This window comes from Pogoniulus pusillus, chromosome 17 (assembly GCF_015220805.1).
Source record: "Pogoniulus pusillus isolate bPogPus1 chromosome 17, bPogPus1.pri, whole genome shotgun sequence".
NCBI lineage: Eukaryota > Metazoa > Chordata > Aves > Piciformes > Lybiidae > Pogoniulus > Pogoniulus pusillus.
This window is the reverse complement of record NC_087280.1, coordinates 17,672,168-17,685,775: the sequence shown is the minus strand read 5'-3', so window position 1 is coordinate 17,685,775 and position 13,608 is coordinate 17,672,168. Positions and strand designations below refer to the sequence as shown.

At 52.4% G+C, this 13,608-nt stretch overlaps 1 protein-coding gene across 1 annotated transcript in view; it reads right to left on the bottom strand.

The window, feature by feature from the left end:
• Positions 1-13,608, bottom strand: part of PCSK6 (proprotein convertase subtilisin/kexin type 6) — a 42,977-nt gene that overhangs the window by 8,764 nt on the left and 20,605 nt on the right. The window contains exons 8-15 of the mRNA XM_064157981.1: positions 10,199-10,411; positions 7,488-7,588; positions 5,852-5,955; positions 5,281-5,398; positions 3,696-3,884; positions 3,313-3,449; positions 921-1,100; positions 238-340 (exon numbers count right to left, since the gene is read on the bottom strand). Of these exons, the coding sequence (XP_064014051.1) occupies positions 238-340; positions 921-1,100; positions 3,313-3,449; positions 3,696-3,884; positions 5,281-5,398; positions 5,852-5,955; positions 7,488-7,588; positions 10,199-10,411 (1,145 nt within the window). The remainder of the gene's footprint in view (positions 1-237; positions 341-920; positions 1,101-3,312; positions 3,450-3,695; positions 3,885-5,280; positions 5,399-5,851; positions 5,956-7,487; positions 7,589-10,198; positions 10,412-13,608) is intronic.

Below are 13,608 nucleotides of genomic sequence, written 5' to 3'. Positions count from 1 at the left end.
TGGTGAAGTTGATGCTTCTTCCCCAGCACGGCCATAACCCTCGTGGGCTCTCCAGCTCCATGTCCCCCACTCCATCATGCCCTAGTGCAGGGAAGGGCTCCCCAACACCTCCTGCTTGATGTTTTTCCTCTCATACACTTCTTTCTCTAGCAAACATCACCCATACTGCAGTGTGAGCCCTGAGGAAAGGCGATACCACCACCCAAGGACCCTGCAGGGACAACCCCCAGCCCTCACCTGCCCGTTTTCATGTTGCCTAGGCTGTAGTGGATGCAGTTCAAGCACTGGTCGGCATTGGGACCGTCACAGCCCTGGTCACCACACTCGGGGTGGCATGGACCTGGGGAGATAAAAAACAACTCATCAGGGAGAGAGATTTGGCATTCTCCAGGCCCTGCTGCCAGGATGCTCTGAGTGCACCCTCCCCACTCAGAGGGGCCTGGAAACCCTCCACCTACCTTATCCTTTATCTATTATCCTACAGATCTTCTATATCTCATCCCAGGGAGCTGTGTGGCTCTGGGTGCTCGTTTCTCCTCCAGCCTATCCTCCCAGCACGAATCCCACCCAAGCATCACCCAGCTGAACACCTTGGGGCAGCTTTGAAAGAGGGGGCAGACCCTCTCCTTGGGGAAGGACAGGGATGCCCACCCATGCCCGTGCTGGGGCAGGAGGTGAGCAGAGGAGCTTTTTTTACTCCTCAGACAGCTGCACCACCAATTTGTGGTGGGAGCCCTGGGACGGGGCGTTTTGCTGCCTTCTAATTTCACTGTCCTGCTGCCCTGGGCTGGCCACAGGCAATGCTCCTCCCAGCCCGCCTTAGCCCTGGGCAGGATCAAGCCTCGTGACTCCCCTGGTCAGGGCTGCATTTTCCCAGATACTTTGGAAGGGGACAACGTGGTGGCTCTGCCAGAGCTTACCTGTGTACTCCTCCTCCTCCTCCACCACCTCCACCTGGCTCTGCAGGAAGGCAGCTCTTGATGGCTCCATCTCTGACACTGGCACCTCCAGCATTCTCCCGCGGGACTGTGAGCCTCCCAGTGTGGTGTAGGGGTGCTCAGCTGTCCCATAGAAGAGAAGGCTCCACTCCTTCAGCTTCCCTGTGGGGCAAGCACAATGTCACCCATCCTGCTCTTCCCTGGGTGACCTGACTTTGGGGGAAGCAGGAGGAGGATGGGCCAGATGGTCAGGACTTCACCGCTGGCATTGCAATGCAGAAGCTAACAATGAATGCCCAGAGATGTTCATGAGCCCCTGAGCTCCCAAGCCCACATGAATGCAGCTGTTTTGTGGCACCTACAGGGGATTTTTTATTCTGCAACTCATCTGATGAACCCATGTGTGGAGAGATCCATTACCTTTAAAAGCTCTGCAACGGAGGATTATTCTGTCTGATAAAAGCCACCTGGTGCATGCTGGATTATTTCTTGCTGCTGCTGTTCCAGCTACTACCCTTTCCAATGTAGGAGAGGTCGGAGCCTGGTGTCCCCCAGAACACCACAGGATCAGCAGACCCTTGTGCTGCATCTCAGGGCTGAAGACCCTCACAGCCTTACACCCACCCCAGGGTCTTCCAAACCCATACTACTTTGGAGAGAGCTCCAAAACCCAGTGCTGCCTCTTCCCACTGCTGATCCTCTTTCAATTCCCCATCAATACAAGTCCCTTCATGCCTGCATCGTGCTCAGCTTTAACTGCTAATCCCTGTGTTTCCAGGAAGGGCTTAACATTTCCAACTCCCAAATCCATTGGCTCTCCAAAAGAGCTGAGAGGACCTTGCTGTGGAGCCTGCAAAGGGGTGAGCTCAGGTGGCATCAGCTGGGGAAGAGCTCAGCCCTGCACCTCCAATGGAAGAATTAAATCTGCTTTAAATCTAAAACGTCTTGTGCAAGGAGAGCTGAGGCTGCATGGGGCTGGCGCTGGGGATGTGCCAGCCCCTGGACACTCGTGGTATTTAATTAGGAACAGTTAACCAGTTTAATTGAGTTAATTTAATGGTGTTAACATTTAATACCCGTTTCTGCAACAGGCTGAGAGCATCATCCCTCTTTTTCCTCCCACTTTATCCTCTCTGTCTCAAACCTGGTGCAGACTCTTTGAGGGGGGCAACTTCACCTGAAACAAGGTGGGAGTTGGTCTCTTTTCCCTAGTATCAGGTGATAGAACAAGAGGAAATGGCCTGAAATTGTGCCAAGGGAGGTTTTGGTTGGATATTAGGAAAAAATTCTTTCCTGCAAGAGTGGTCAGGCACTGGAGCAGGCTGCCCAGGGAGGTGCTGGAGTTATCATCCCTGGGGGCGTTCAAGAGGTGTGCAGACACAGCACTCTGGGGCATGGCTCAATGGCCATGGTGGTCTTGATGGTTGGACTCAATCTCAGAGGTCATTTCCAACAGTTCTATGATTCTGTGGTTCTAACATTTTGCTTTGTAAAGCTGCATAAAGCTGAGCCCTGACACCAGCAAGAGGTTCAGAGACAGGCACCTCACACTGGAGCTGCAGGGGGGAAAGCAGCTCCGTGGGCGCTTTGCTGCCACTCGCCGAGTTCAAAAGATTTTGGGTGAAGGCAGCAAACAAACACTTTCTGCACAAGGAGCCCCCACGTGCCCCTCCCACCAGAAAGCTGCGTGGGAGAGGTTTTTAATATACTCCTGGCTTCTTATCAATGAGTTTGTGGATTTTAACACCCCCTCAACACACGCCAGCCCCAGGCAGGGTGCTTCATGCCCCAGCAAAGTGGCTACCCTTTCCCAGTGGGGCCTGATCCCTTCATCTTTGACCCCCTTCCCCCCCGCCCCGCCCTTTGTTGGGAAAGGGTCAGGGAGCAGGCAGCCAAGCCAGGGACAGAAGGACATGGTGGGGTTGGGGCATGCAGGGGATCAGGCTGAGCCCAGCCACCTCCTGGCAGCAGGGTGGCAGCTGGGGGAGGATATCCACCCGTCCATCCGCAGCCCAAGGGGCATTGTCCCCTTGTGCCGTTGCACAACCAGCCCACACGGCCAGATGTCCCAGCAGCAAAGCTAAACAAACAAACAACAATTACAGCTCTTGGGTTTCCTCCTTTTGACTCATTACAGTTTAATTTTGGAAACCTGGGTCTCAGTTGCAAGCAGTTTGCTGGTGAGAGAAAATCCACTCCCAGCTCAGCCAGCCTGGCAGCCTCCTGTGCTCAAGGATGAAGTTTTATTCTTATTTCTTATTCCCCTTTGCTGAAGATCATGAAACTCACAGCCAAAAAGTGACAGCCTGGAGAAGCAGCCTGCAAAGAGCTTTGGGGGTGAGGGGGACCGGGGGTGGTAGTGGGGTACCCTTACCTTGCACCGTGGGGTTGCGCACTTGGGAGGGTGTGTCGTGGATCTCCAGGGTCCACTCCCCAGCTGCTCGTTCCCCCCAGCAGTGGACAGTCATGAACTCCCAGCCCTGGAACCCCTTGTTGGAGTGGTCAAACACCCTGCAATGGCAGTGCTGTGCATCAGGAAGCATCACCTTGAGCATCTTGTTTAATCAGAAAAGGTAGATAGGCAATTGAGGTTTTTTTTGGGATCCTTGCATCCACCTGCCCTTGCACGAAGTCCTCCTGCAGCTGGGGCCCAAACATGCCTTTCACACCCCCCCCCCACCAAAAACAGAAGGAAACTTGCAGCAACCCCCTAAATGAGGATAAACCCTGCCACGTGCTGGCTCCGGCTGCTCTTACCTCCTGGCGAGGAGCTGTGACCTGGTCCCTGCCGGAGAGATGAGGCTGATCTGGAGGTCGCCCCGGCGTGGGTGCGAGATGCTGAGCCTCACCACGACGTGCTCCAGGTAGAGCACGTGCTGATGGCGATGGTCGGCGCAGGCGCTGCTGAGGGTGCTGGTCCGCAGCACGTGGTCGGCGCGGATGTACCTGCCGGGGACGGGGACGGGCACGGCGTCACCCCGCGGGTGGCAGCGCTCCCACTCCCAGCAGGCCGATTTCAACCTGTCTCCTACTGCTTCCCAGCAAGAATTATCTCCTCCTCCATTGCCACGCGGCGTCCTAGCACGGATATTTGCTGAGTTGCTTGATGATGGTAATGAGATGAGCTTGAGCTGCCTCTAAGATCTATGCCTTATGGGCTGCAAGGGCACTGCTTTATTATAATTAACAGTGCAGCGTTCCTCTTTGGGCTGTAATTAGTGTCTATATCAGATAAATAGTTTCATGAACACACTTGGCTCCAAATTCATTCCTACTTTGCATACACGAGTCATTGCGAAGGAACTGCCTCTCTGGTGAGCAACTCTACAGCCAGGCAGAGGTGAAAACCAGGAGGGTCCATCTGGTCAGATCCCTGATCGTGGAATCATAGAATCAGACTGGTTTGTTTTGGAAGGGCCCTTTAAACACCATCTTGTCCAAGACCTCTGCACTCAGCAGGGGCAACTGCAGCTACAGCAGGGGCAACTGCAGCTACAGCAGGGGCAACTGCAGCTACAGCAGGGGCAACTGCAGCTACAGCAGGGGCAACTGCAGCTACAGCAGGTTGCTCAGAGCCACGTCTAACATGACCTGGAATGGAGATATGCTACCTCTCTGGGCAACCTGGGCCAGTGCTTCCCCACCTTCATCATATAAAAGTTCTTTCTTTTTTACAGAAAATGTATATGTGCATATAAAACATCTTCCATATTATAATCTCACCCTTTAACCCAGCAGGGACAGGCTTGCCAAGAATGAGATGCAAGCCTGAGCCTAAGCTGCTTTGAATCTGAAGCCAAATGCAAAGTGACCCCAGACACTGGACATTTGGGAACCCTTGCACCAAAGCACCAGTTTTTGGTGTCTTCCACTAAAGACAAGGTGTTTAATGGAAGGAGGAGGAGAGCCCAACACAAGATGACCTCGACAGGACCCAGCAGGCAAGTTGGTTTTGGTCTCTCACTGTGACTCCTCAAAAATTGCCTCCTGATCACCCACCATGGGAGCAAAAGCATGGAAAGGGTGAAAAAAAAATCACCTGCTGTCAAAGCTAAGTCCTAGAGAGCCCTCACAGGACCTGCTCTGAGCTGCATACAGACAGTAGGTAGATGCTTCTGGGTCAATAAACAGACCTCAGAATGACAGTGAGGGTCACTCTGACTGTAAACCACACGAAAACCTCATCTGAGCATGGGCTTGTCGTAGCTCACCTGGCTCCTAATTCCTCTTTCCATATGCCAGGACAGTAGCTGAGCCTTTGCACTGCAAGAGCTGGCTCCACCAAAGCTCCTTCCAAGCATCCACATGCCCAAAGACAGCTCCCCCACCTCATGATACTCACTTGGCCACCCTGTCCAGGCTTCCCACGCAGACATGCTGAGGAGGGACTGTCTTCCATTTCTTGGCTTCCACCACAATAGCATCTGCATCCACCAGCCCAAAGCCATATAGGTGGCTAACTGGAAAGAGAAAAGACTCAGAAACCCACTGCCTCCCAAGCAGGGGCCAGCATCTCCTTCTCGGAGCTTGGTGGAGCATCCTCCACCCACCATGGAAGCTGTGGAGCTAGTATTGGACATGAGGTGCTCCGATGCACGAAGCTCATCATCCTGCCCAAGTTACACCTCACATCTGCACTGACACCACAGAAACCCCAGCGCTGGGAGCAGCCCAGCAAAAAGCACGCTTCAGGAATGCTCCCCCAAGCCAGGCTTCCCAGCCTCCACCAAGCAAGGCTTTCAGGCATCTCACTCCCACAAACGACTGCCCTCTCCTCCCTTTGCTCAACACCTCGATGGTAGAAGCACTCAAGCCAGCTGAGATTTGACATCCAGGACAAGCACTTCCATGAGTGATGCTTGCATTTTCCCTTTCATGGCCATTTTCACCACCCCACCCCCGTGGCCCCTCACCTTTGTGCCCCGCACCATTGGTCTTCCAGTCAGGTGCTCGCAGGTGCACTGGCCGTGAGGTTTTGACCAGCAGATGCTGGACATCCCTCCAGGTGAGCAGGGGGCTGCAACAACACATGGCTCATGGGATGACTCTGCTACTCCCAGTCATCCCAGCAGCAGCAGATACCCAAATGAGCATGAACCAATTATTTCAATCCTGATTCCTTGCCTTGAGGTGCCCTAGCAGAGAGAAGGGATCCATGAGATCCCCAGGGAGAGATGTCACATGCCTGTGAGCATGGCAGGATGTATTCCTGGCCAAGGGCATTTGGCTTCCACACTCTGGGCTATAACTGGAGCAAATTAGGAAGGCTTTCCCCATTTTCTTGTAGGAGGTTGGGAAGGAAGCACATCCTGAGGCAGAGGATGGTATCACCAGACCACTGATACCTTCCCTCTATAGGAATAACAACAAAAAATGCTGAAAATCCCTCCCTGTGTTGCTCATATAACAGAAAAAATGAAACCCAAGGTGTTTCTAAACCCTCCCAGGCTGGGTTTTTGGCAGGTTTGGGTGTTTCCAGGGTGCTGGACACTAAGCACTGTGTGATTTTGAGCCTCTCCAAGGGATGATGCTGAAGAATTTTCTGTGCTTTTTCCTACAGTTGGGTTCTTCAGCATCTCGAGCTGGGATTTACATTGCTCTCAAGCAACACTTAAGAGCAGAAATTCAATATATTCCTTCTTGTCACAATGGAGTGTCTGAGCACCAAGCTCTGGTACTTAATGTTGTGCTTTATGCCTCAGCTAAACAGTTCAGAAGTTACCTCTAGAGCTCTTAATAAATCTGTAATCAAAAAGGCATCTCTGGAAACATTTCCACCCAACTAGAGGAGAGGGACTGGAGCCAGCATGCCACAGTTGTTGTCCCCAGACATGAGCTCAGTGCTGCCCTGTGGCTTATTCCCAGCTTTAATTTTATTTCCACTCTGTCAAAATAATAATAATAATAATAATAATAATAATAATAGTGAGAAGGTCATGAGGTGCTCCACAGAGCACCACAGAGATGCCCAAGGGGTGAGTCTATTCCCCTGAGGGGCTGCTCCTAGGCTGGAGGATCATGATGGGACCAGGACAGGACTGAGATGAGACAAGACAGGGACTAGAGGCAAAGAGCAGCTCGTTTGAAGCAGAGACTGTGTTACTGCTGGTCAGACCATGTAGCTTTTGCAGAGGTGCTCTTCCCCCCACCCCAGAATCAAAGACTTGCTGGAAGCCATCACTTCTACAGGCATTTTCCATTTCCCATGCTGTTTTCTGACATTTCCCCCCTATTAGAGCCGGCTGTCAGTGGTTTCAACACACCAAACACGAAGCCTGACTTATCTCACCAACCCCAACTTTTCAACAGGTGGCAGCAAGTGAAGAATTAGCTCAACAAAACCCCTGCAGGAAGATGAGATGCAAACCGACACCGCTATCAAACCTTGCCAAAGAGGAATGTGTTACAATAACTTTGCCCTGCTTTGAGTTGCTCCAGAGGACAGGAAAACAAAGGAACAAAATCCCACCTTTTCTCTTTCTGCTTTTGCTTTCCAGCTACTAAATTTGGAAATATGTGCCCACAAGCTGGTGGTGAGGTTACACTTACTTTGCCTCCAATGCCAGGGCAATGATGCCTGCAACCATGGGGGCAGACACGGAGGTGCCGGTGTGCCCATCCGTGCAGCGGTGCCGGAGATCTGTGGTGACCTGCGGGGAGAGAGGCTGCTGGAGATGCTCCTGGCATGGACGCTGCCTCACTGAGCACCCAGCTTTGCCTGGCATGCTTTCAGTGAGGACCCAAGCCTGTGGACACCCAGCTCCTGCCATGACTCCCACGCCATCAGGGTGCCCCCCAAAATGGGCTGCAGCTACATTTGGTGCTTTAGAAAACATCTCTGCGTGCACTTCCCTTTGGTTAAAGATGCAAAAACTGTGTGACAATTGGGGGGGGAAGTCAGTTTTGCTGCAGGTCAGCTGGAGGAGAAACCATGGATGGATTAGTGTTAGCAGGGCAGGCACCCATGGGTGCGTTTTGACCTGTGCCATATTACTTTCCTTAAAGGTTGCAGCTCCTGGTGCTGGGGAAGAATTGACATTTTCTTGGGGAGGGGGAATGGAAAAGGGTCAAAAAAAGGCATTTCCAGCTTTTTTCATTTCAGGGAAGTGCACAATGCTTGGGAACCAAGAGCCTGGAGAGAGAAGGCTGGAAAAGAGATGCTCTGTTGATTACATTTTTGAAAGATCCCTGGTTTGAGTTAATCTTGGAATTTTTTGGGGGGAGAGGGACTTGTGTCACCCTGCTTCTCCCCAGGGTGCTCCTGGAAGATCATTTTTAAGCCAGTGATGCTCCAGCAGCTGGAGCTGGTGCTGCCTTCAGCCTTTTTTATGGGGTCCCCAGTTTAAGAGGGACAGGGAGAGGGTCCAGTGGAGGGCTAGGAGGATGATGAGGGGACTGGAGCACTGCCTGATGAGGAGAGGCTGAGGGACCTGGGGCTGTTTAGTTTGGAGAAGACTCAGAGGGGATTTAATAAATGTCTATAAATATCTGAGGGCTGAGGGTCAGTGATGGGGGGACACAGACTCTGCTCACTGCTCCCTGGATAGGACAAGGAGCAATGGGTATAAGCTGCAGCACAGGAGGATCCACCTCAACACAAGGGGGAACTTTACTGTAAGGGTCCCAGAACACTGGCACAGGCTCCCCAGAGAGGCTGTGGAGTCTCCTTCCCTGGAGACTTTCAAGGCCTGTCTGGATGTGTTCCTGTGTGCTCTGTGTTAGATGGTATGGTTCTGGTCTGGCAGAGGGGTTGGACTCAATGAGCTCTTTGGGTCCCTTCCAACCCCTAATGTCCTGTGATCACACAAACACTCCTGAGTATCATGAAGGTGGAACTTGGATTCTGTGTTGTGTCTGGCAGTGAATGTTTTAAGGGACAAACCAATCACTCACGAATTATAGGGGAAAAAAATCATTTTTTTTTCAACCAAATAAATTGGGTGGAAAATTCCCTCCCAAGTTGGGTAAGGGGTCTTGCTGGTGAGGCATGTTTTACTGCCCGAGGTTCAGATGATGCACAGGGACCTTGGTGATGGAACACTTTGCTGTGACAAGCCCACAGCAGCTCCTGGGACAGGGCAAAGGCAGCCTGGGCAGCAGGCAAGGTGTAGCTGGTACACAAGCTCTCAGGCAATTCCTGCACACCAAAAAGTCTCTACTCCCTCTTTGGGGTTGCCACATCCCTGCTGAACACTTTCAGAATGATCAGAGGACTGTCAGACCTGCCATATGAAGAAAGGCTGAGAGAAGTGGGTTTGCTCAGCCTTGAGAAGAGAGAAGGCTTAGGGGACAGCTTGTTACCATGTATGAGTACATGAGGGGTGGCTGCAGGATGATGGAGACTCCCTTTTTTGTGAGGACTCACGTGGAAAACGCAAGGGGTAATAGGTACAAATTACTGTTGGGGAGATTCCCATTGGAATCTGGAAGGAAATGTTTCCCCATGAAAACAGTTAGACATTGGAGTTCTCTCTCAAGGGAAGTGGTGGGCAGTTTGAAGACTCAGCCTGACAAGGTGCTGATCCAGCTCACTTCAACCACACTATCACCCAGAAAGGTAGGACCAGATGATCCTTGGGGTCCCTTCTGACCTGGCATTCCATGATTTCTTCATCCTCTCTCGTTTTGATCTCTTAGGCTAAAAATCCTCCAAACTCCCTTTATTGTAACCCCAGGACAGTGAGCAGGCACTCTGGGGGACAAATGAATATTTACCCAGGTGTTACTCATCAGTGTTTATAAATATGTGCAGGGTGTGTGCCAGGAGGCTGGAGCCAGGCTCTGCTGGGTGATGCCCAATGACAGGACAAGGGGCAGTGGGTGGAAGCTGAGGCACAGGAAGTTTCATTTAAACACGAAGAGGATTTTTTTCACTGTGAGGGTGAAAGAGCCCTGGAACAGGCTGCCCAGGGGGTTTATGGAGTCTCCTTCTCTGGAGATATTCAAAAGCCACCTGGATGCATTCCTGTGTGATCCAGTATAGGTGCTCCTGCTCTGGCGGGGGGGTGGACTGGGTGAGCTTTCGAGTTCCCTGCCAGCCCCTGACATTGTGTGATTCTGCAAGCCTCCAGCCCTTCCAGCCAGGGAGCAGGGAAAGCACTGCACCCCAGAGCTCTTCCAAAGGACCACAGCAATGCTGGCCTCCACGTCAAAATGCACAAGCAGGGCTGTGGGCTCTTAGAACTGAGCCATCACGCAGCCCAACCACCCAGAGAACACCCAGGGGGTGCTGCCTCACCCAGCACCGGGGCAGAACTTACAATCTTCCGCTCGTAGAAAGCGCCGCTGCTGTAGGTGGTGGCGAGGGTGGAGGCACACTCCTCCAGGTACCAGGGCTTGTAGCCGTTCTCGGTGGTGCTGCTGATGGAGATGGTGTAGATGCTGTTGGTGTAGCCATCACAGGAGCAGTAGTCACCCTCTCTGCCGCCGTTGCCTGATGCCCAGACGAAAATGGACCCCAAACCTCTGCGACCCTGTGGGCAAAGAAGGGGTGGGAGGTGAGAAGAGTTCTTTGTCCAGGTTGAGAGGGCACTGAAAGAGTAGTCAGGCATTGGAGCAGGCTGCTCAGGGAGGTGGTGGAGTCACTGTGCCTTCAAGTGTTGAAAAAACTGTGTAGACATGACACTCTGGGGCATGCTTTGGTGGCCACAGTGGTCTGGGGACTCAACGACCTTAGAGGGCTTTTCCTACTGAAATGATTCTAAGATTCTATGATCTTGGCATGAGGAGGGCACAGCCCTCCCTGGTGCTGGGGTGATGTTGGTAAGCCTGATTTTTGAGCCTGGATGTAGGCTTTGGTGAAGGTAAAAGGGTGAGTCCCATCCTGCCCTGCATTCAGGCAGCCCAGGTTTTACAGGCAGTGTCTCCCTGCAAGGATGGAGGTCCTCTGAAGCAGGGAGTCTGGCACCTTGCATGGGAGTGAAGCCCACAGTCCTTGGACCAGGAGGTAACACCCCTCCTTGTGCCTTCTGGGGTGCAGAGATGGCCCTGCTGGGGGAACTGACAGGGAACCCCCCAAACCCTGCATCTCCTGACCCCCACAAAGCCCCTCATGAACCCATCCAAACCAGCAGAAACCTTTTCCTGGCCTATCTTCCAGGTTGCTTTTGTTTGTTTTTGTGTTTTCTAAACCCCTCCTTTTCTCCCCACTCCCATCACTTGGCAGAAACATCTGATGGAGCCCACTAGGTACATCTGCAGGAGCCCAAGGGGAGCTGGGGGGCAGAAGGGGTGTGCCAACCACCCAGACCTCCCCAGAGCTGGGGGAAAATCCCATCCAGCAGCAGTGGCTGTGATGCCAACAAGGGGCCCCTAAGGAAGCCGATGGTGCAGCTCCATTCAAAACCACTGCTAGGGCACCCAGGCATAACCCAAACCAGGGGGGTGCTGCAGTCCCAGGGAGGATTTTGGTGACCCAAGGGGGTTTGGGGCAGGAAATGAAGTGGCTGGTTCACTTCCCTGCCCAATGGGGCAGGACTCTCTGAGGAGGGTGGCTTGCTGCCAGGCTTGGCAGGCGATGGAAGTGCACGTCAGAGGCAGAGCAGCTCCATTCTCCCCACGGCTACTCCTGCCACAGAGAGATTTCAGCTCTAAGCCTGGGCAGATCTGGTGTTTACCTCCCTCTTACTGCTTTGCAGTGGCTTCCAATAATAATAATACAACAATAAAAATAAAATAATAATAATAATAATAATAAAGCTTTGCTCTGGAGGAATTCAATGGAATTTACTGTGGGTTTGAAGTGCCAGAGGGAGAGGGATGGTTGATTACCTGTCTCGCCCTCCTCCTGGGGTAGAGGCTCTTCCAAGCTGACCCTGCCTCTGGATACAGGAGCTAAGTCAGCCTCCTTCCTTACTTTATGAAAGTTTTCATTATCTGGGCTGCCTTCCAGCCAAACTGGTGGGTATTTCCCTAGCAAAGATTTAATAGAGCTGTCTGGAGCTCTGCAAGGAAGAAAGTGCAATTGCAAAGGGAATTATTGCCCTGCCCCACATCGTGCAGAGCTCAACCCAGCTCACCAGCCCACCAAGCCTGCTTGCTGCCATCTCCAGTCCTGCTCCCCAGGGTTTCCTGGGTCTCTGAGACAGCAGCATCCCAGCCCACATGCTCAGCACAGGCAGTGATCATCATGCACTTCAACTCTAAAATCACAGGATTAGTGAATTATTTTGTCTGAGAACAACCTTTAAAATCATTGAGTCCAACTCTTACCTAACTCTACCAAGTCTAGGGCTAAAGCCACATCCCTCAGCACCACATCTCTGCATCTTTAAAACACCTCCAGGGATGGGGACCCCTTCAGTGAGAAAGTTTCTTCTCATATCCAACCTAAACCTCGTGTAGCCCGAGACCGTTTCCTCTCCTGCTATCACTTGTTACTTGAGAGAAGAGACTAACCTCCACTTTGCTCCAACCTCCTTTCAAGAAGCTGTAGAGAGCCAGAAAGTCTCCCCTCAGCCCCCTTTTCTCCAGACCAAGCAGCCCCAGTTCCCTCAGCCACTCCTCACAAGAGCTGCTCTCCAGACCCTTCACCAGCTTCCACTCATCTCATCAGACAAGCCCCACCTGCATGCGACTCATGCCTTCCTAAGTGGTTAATCAGAGGAATACAACCAGGCACTGAGTGCACAGAACTTACAAAAACGTAGCAGTGATTCCAACTGGGATCAGCAGACAGGGACCCCAAACCTCCCTTACATCCCACACCTCACAAGTGCTGAGAAAAGCTGGTCCAAACTCACATCCCTGGCACGCTTGGGCAGGGCTGAACTGGTGAAAGTGAGTTTGGAGCCAGCACAGTTGCACAAGGACAGAGGCAGGCAGACAAAAAACAGTACAGTGATGCACATCTACCACCTGACAGCGTCTTCTAGCAAAGTAAGAACCCACCACATAGTGCAGCTCCCTCGGGCTGGGCAAAACCACACTTTCCCTTCCCTCTCAAACAAGCAACAACCAACATTTAGAATCATAGAATCAATCAGGTTGGAAGAGACCTCCAAGATCATTCAGTCCAACCTAGCACCCAGCCCTGTCCAGTCAACCAGACCATGGCACTAATTACCTCAGCCAGTGTTTGCTTGAACACCACCAGGGATGGCAACTCCACCACCTCCCTGGGCAGCCCATTCCAATGCCAATCACTCTCTCTGTGAAGAACTTCCTCCTAACATCCAGCCTAGACCTCCCTTGGCACAACTTGAGACTCTGTCCCCTTGTTCTGTTGCTGGTTGCCTGGCAGAAGAGACCAATCCCACCTGGCTACAGCCTCCCTTCAGGTAGTTGTAGACAGCAATGAGGTCACCCCTGAGCCTCCTCTTCTGCAGGCTGCACACCCCCAGCTGCCTCAGCCTCTCCTCATAGGGTTTGAGCTCCAGGCCCCTCACCAGCCTTGTCACCCTTCTCTGGACACGCTCCAGTATCTCAACATCTCTCTTGAACTGAGGAGCCCAGAACTGGACACAGCACTCAAGGTGTGTCCTGAGCAGACCTCAAACCCTCAGCTTGCTTCATTTGCCATCCTTCTCAGCCAATGCCACCCAGTGAGGAGCTTCCTAGCTGCTATAAAACCTGGATCTGGACAACACTTAAAACAAGTAATCACTTAAAAGCAGGGAACCCCTCCCTGGCCAAGGCTGGGGATGATCCAGCTCATTCCAGCAGCATATCA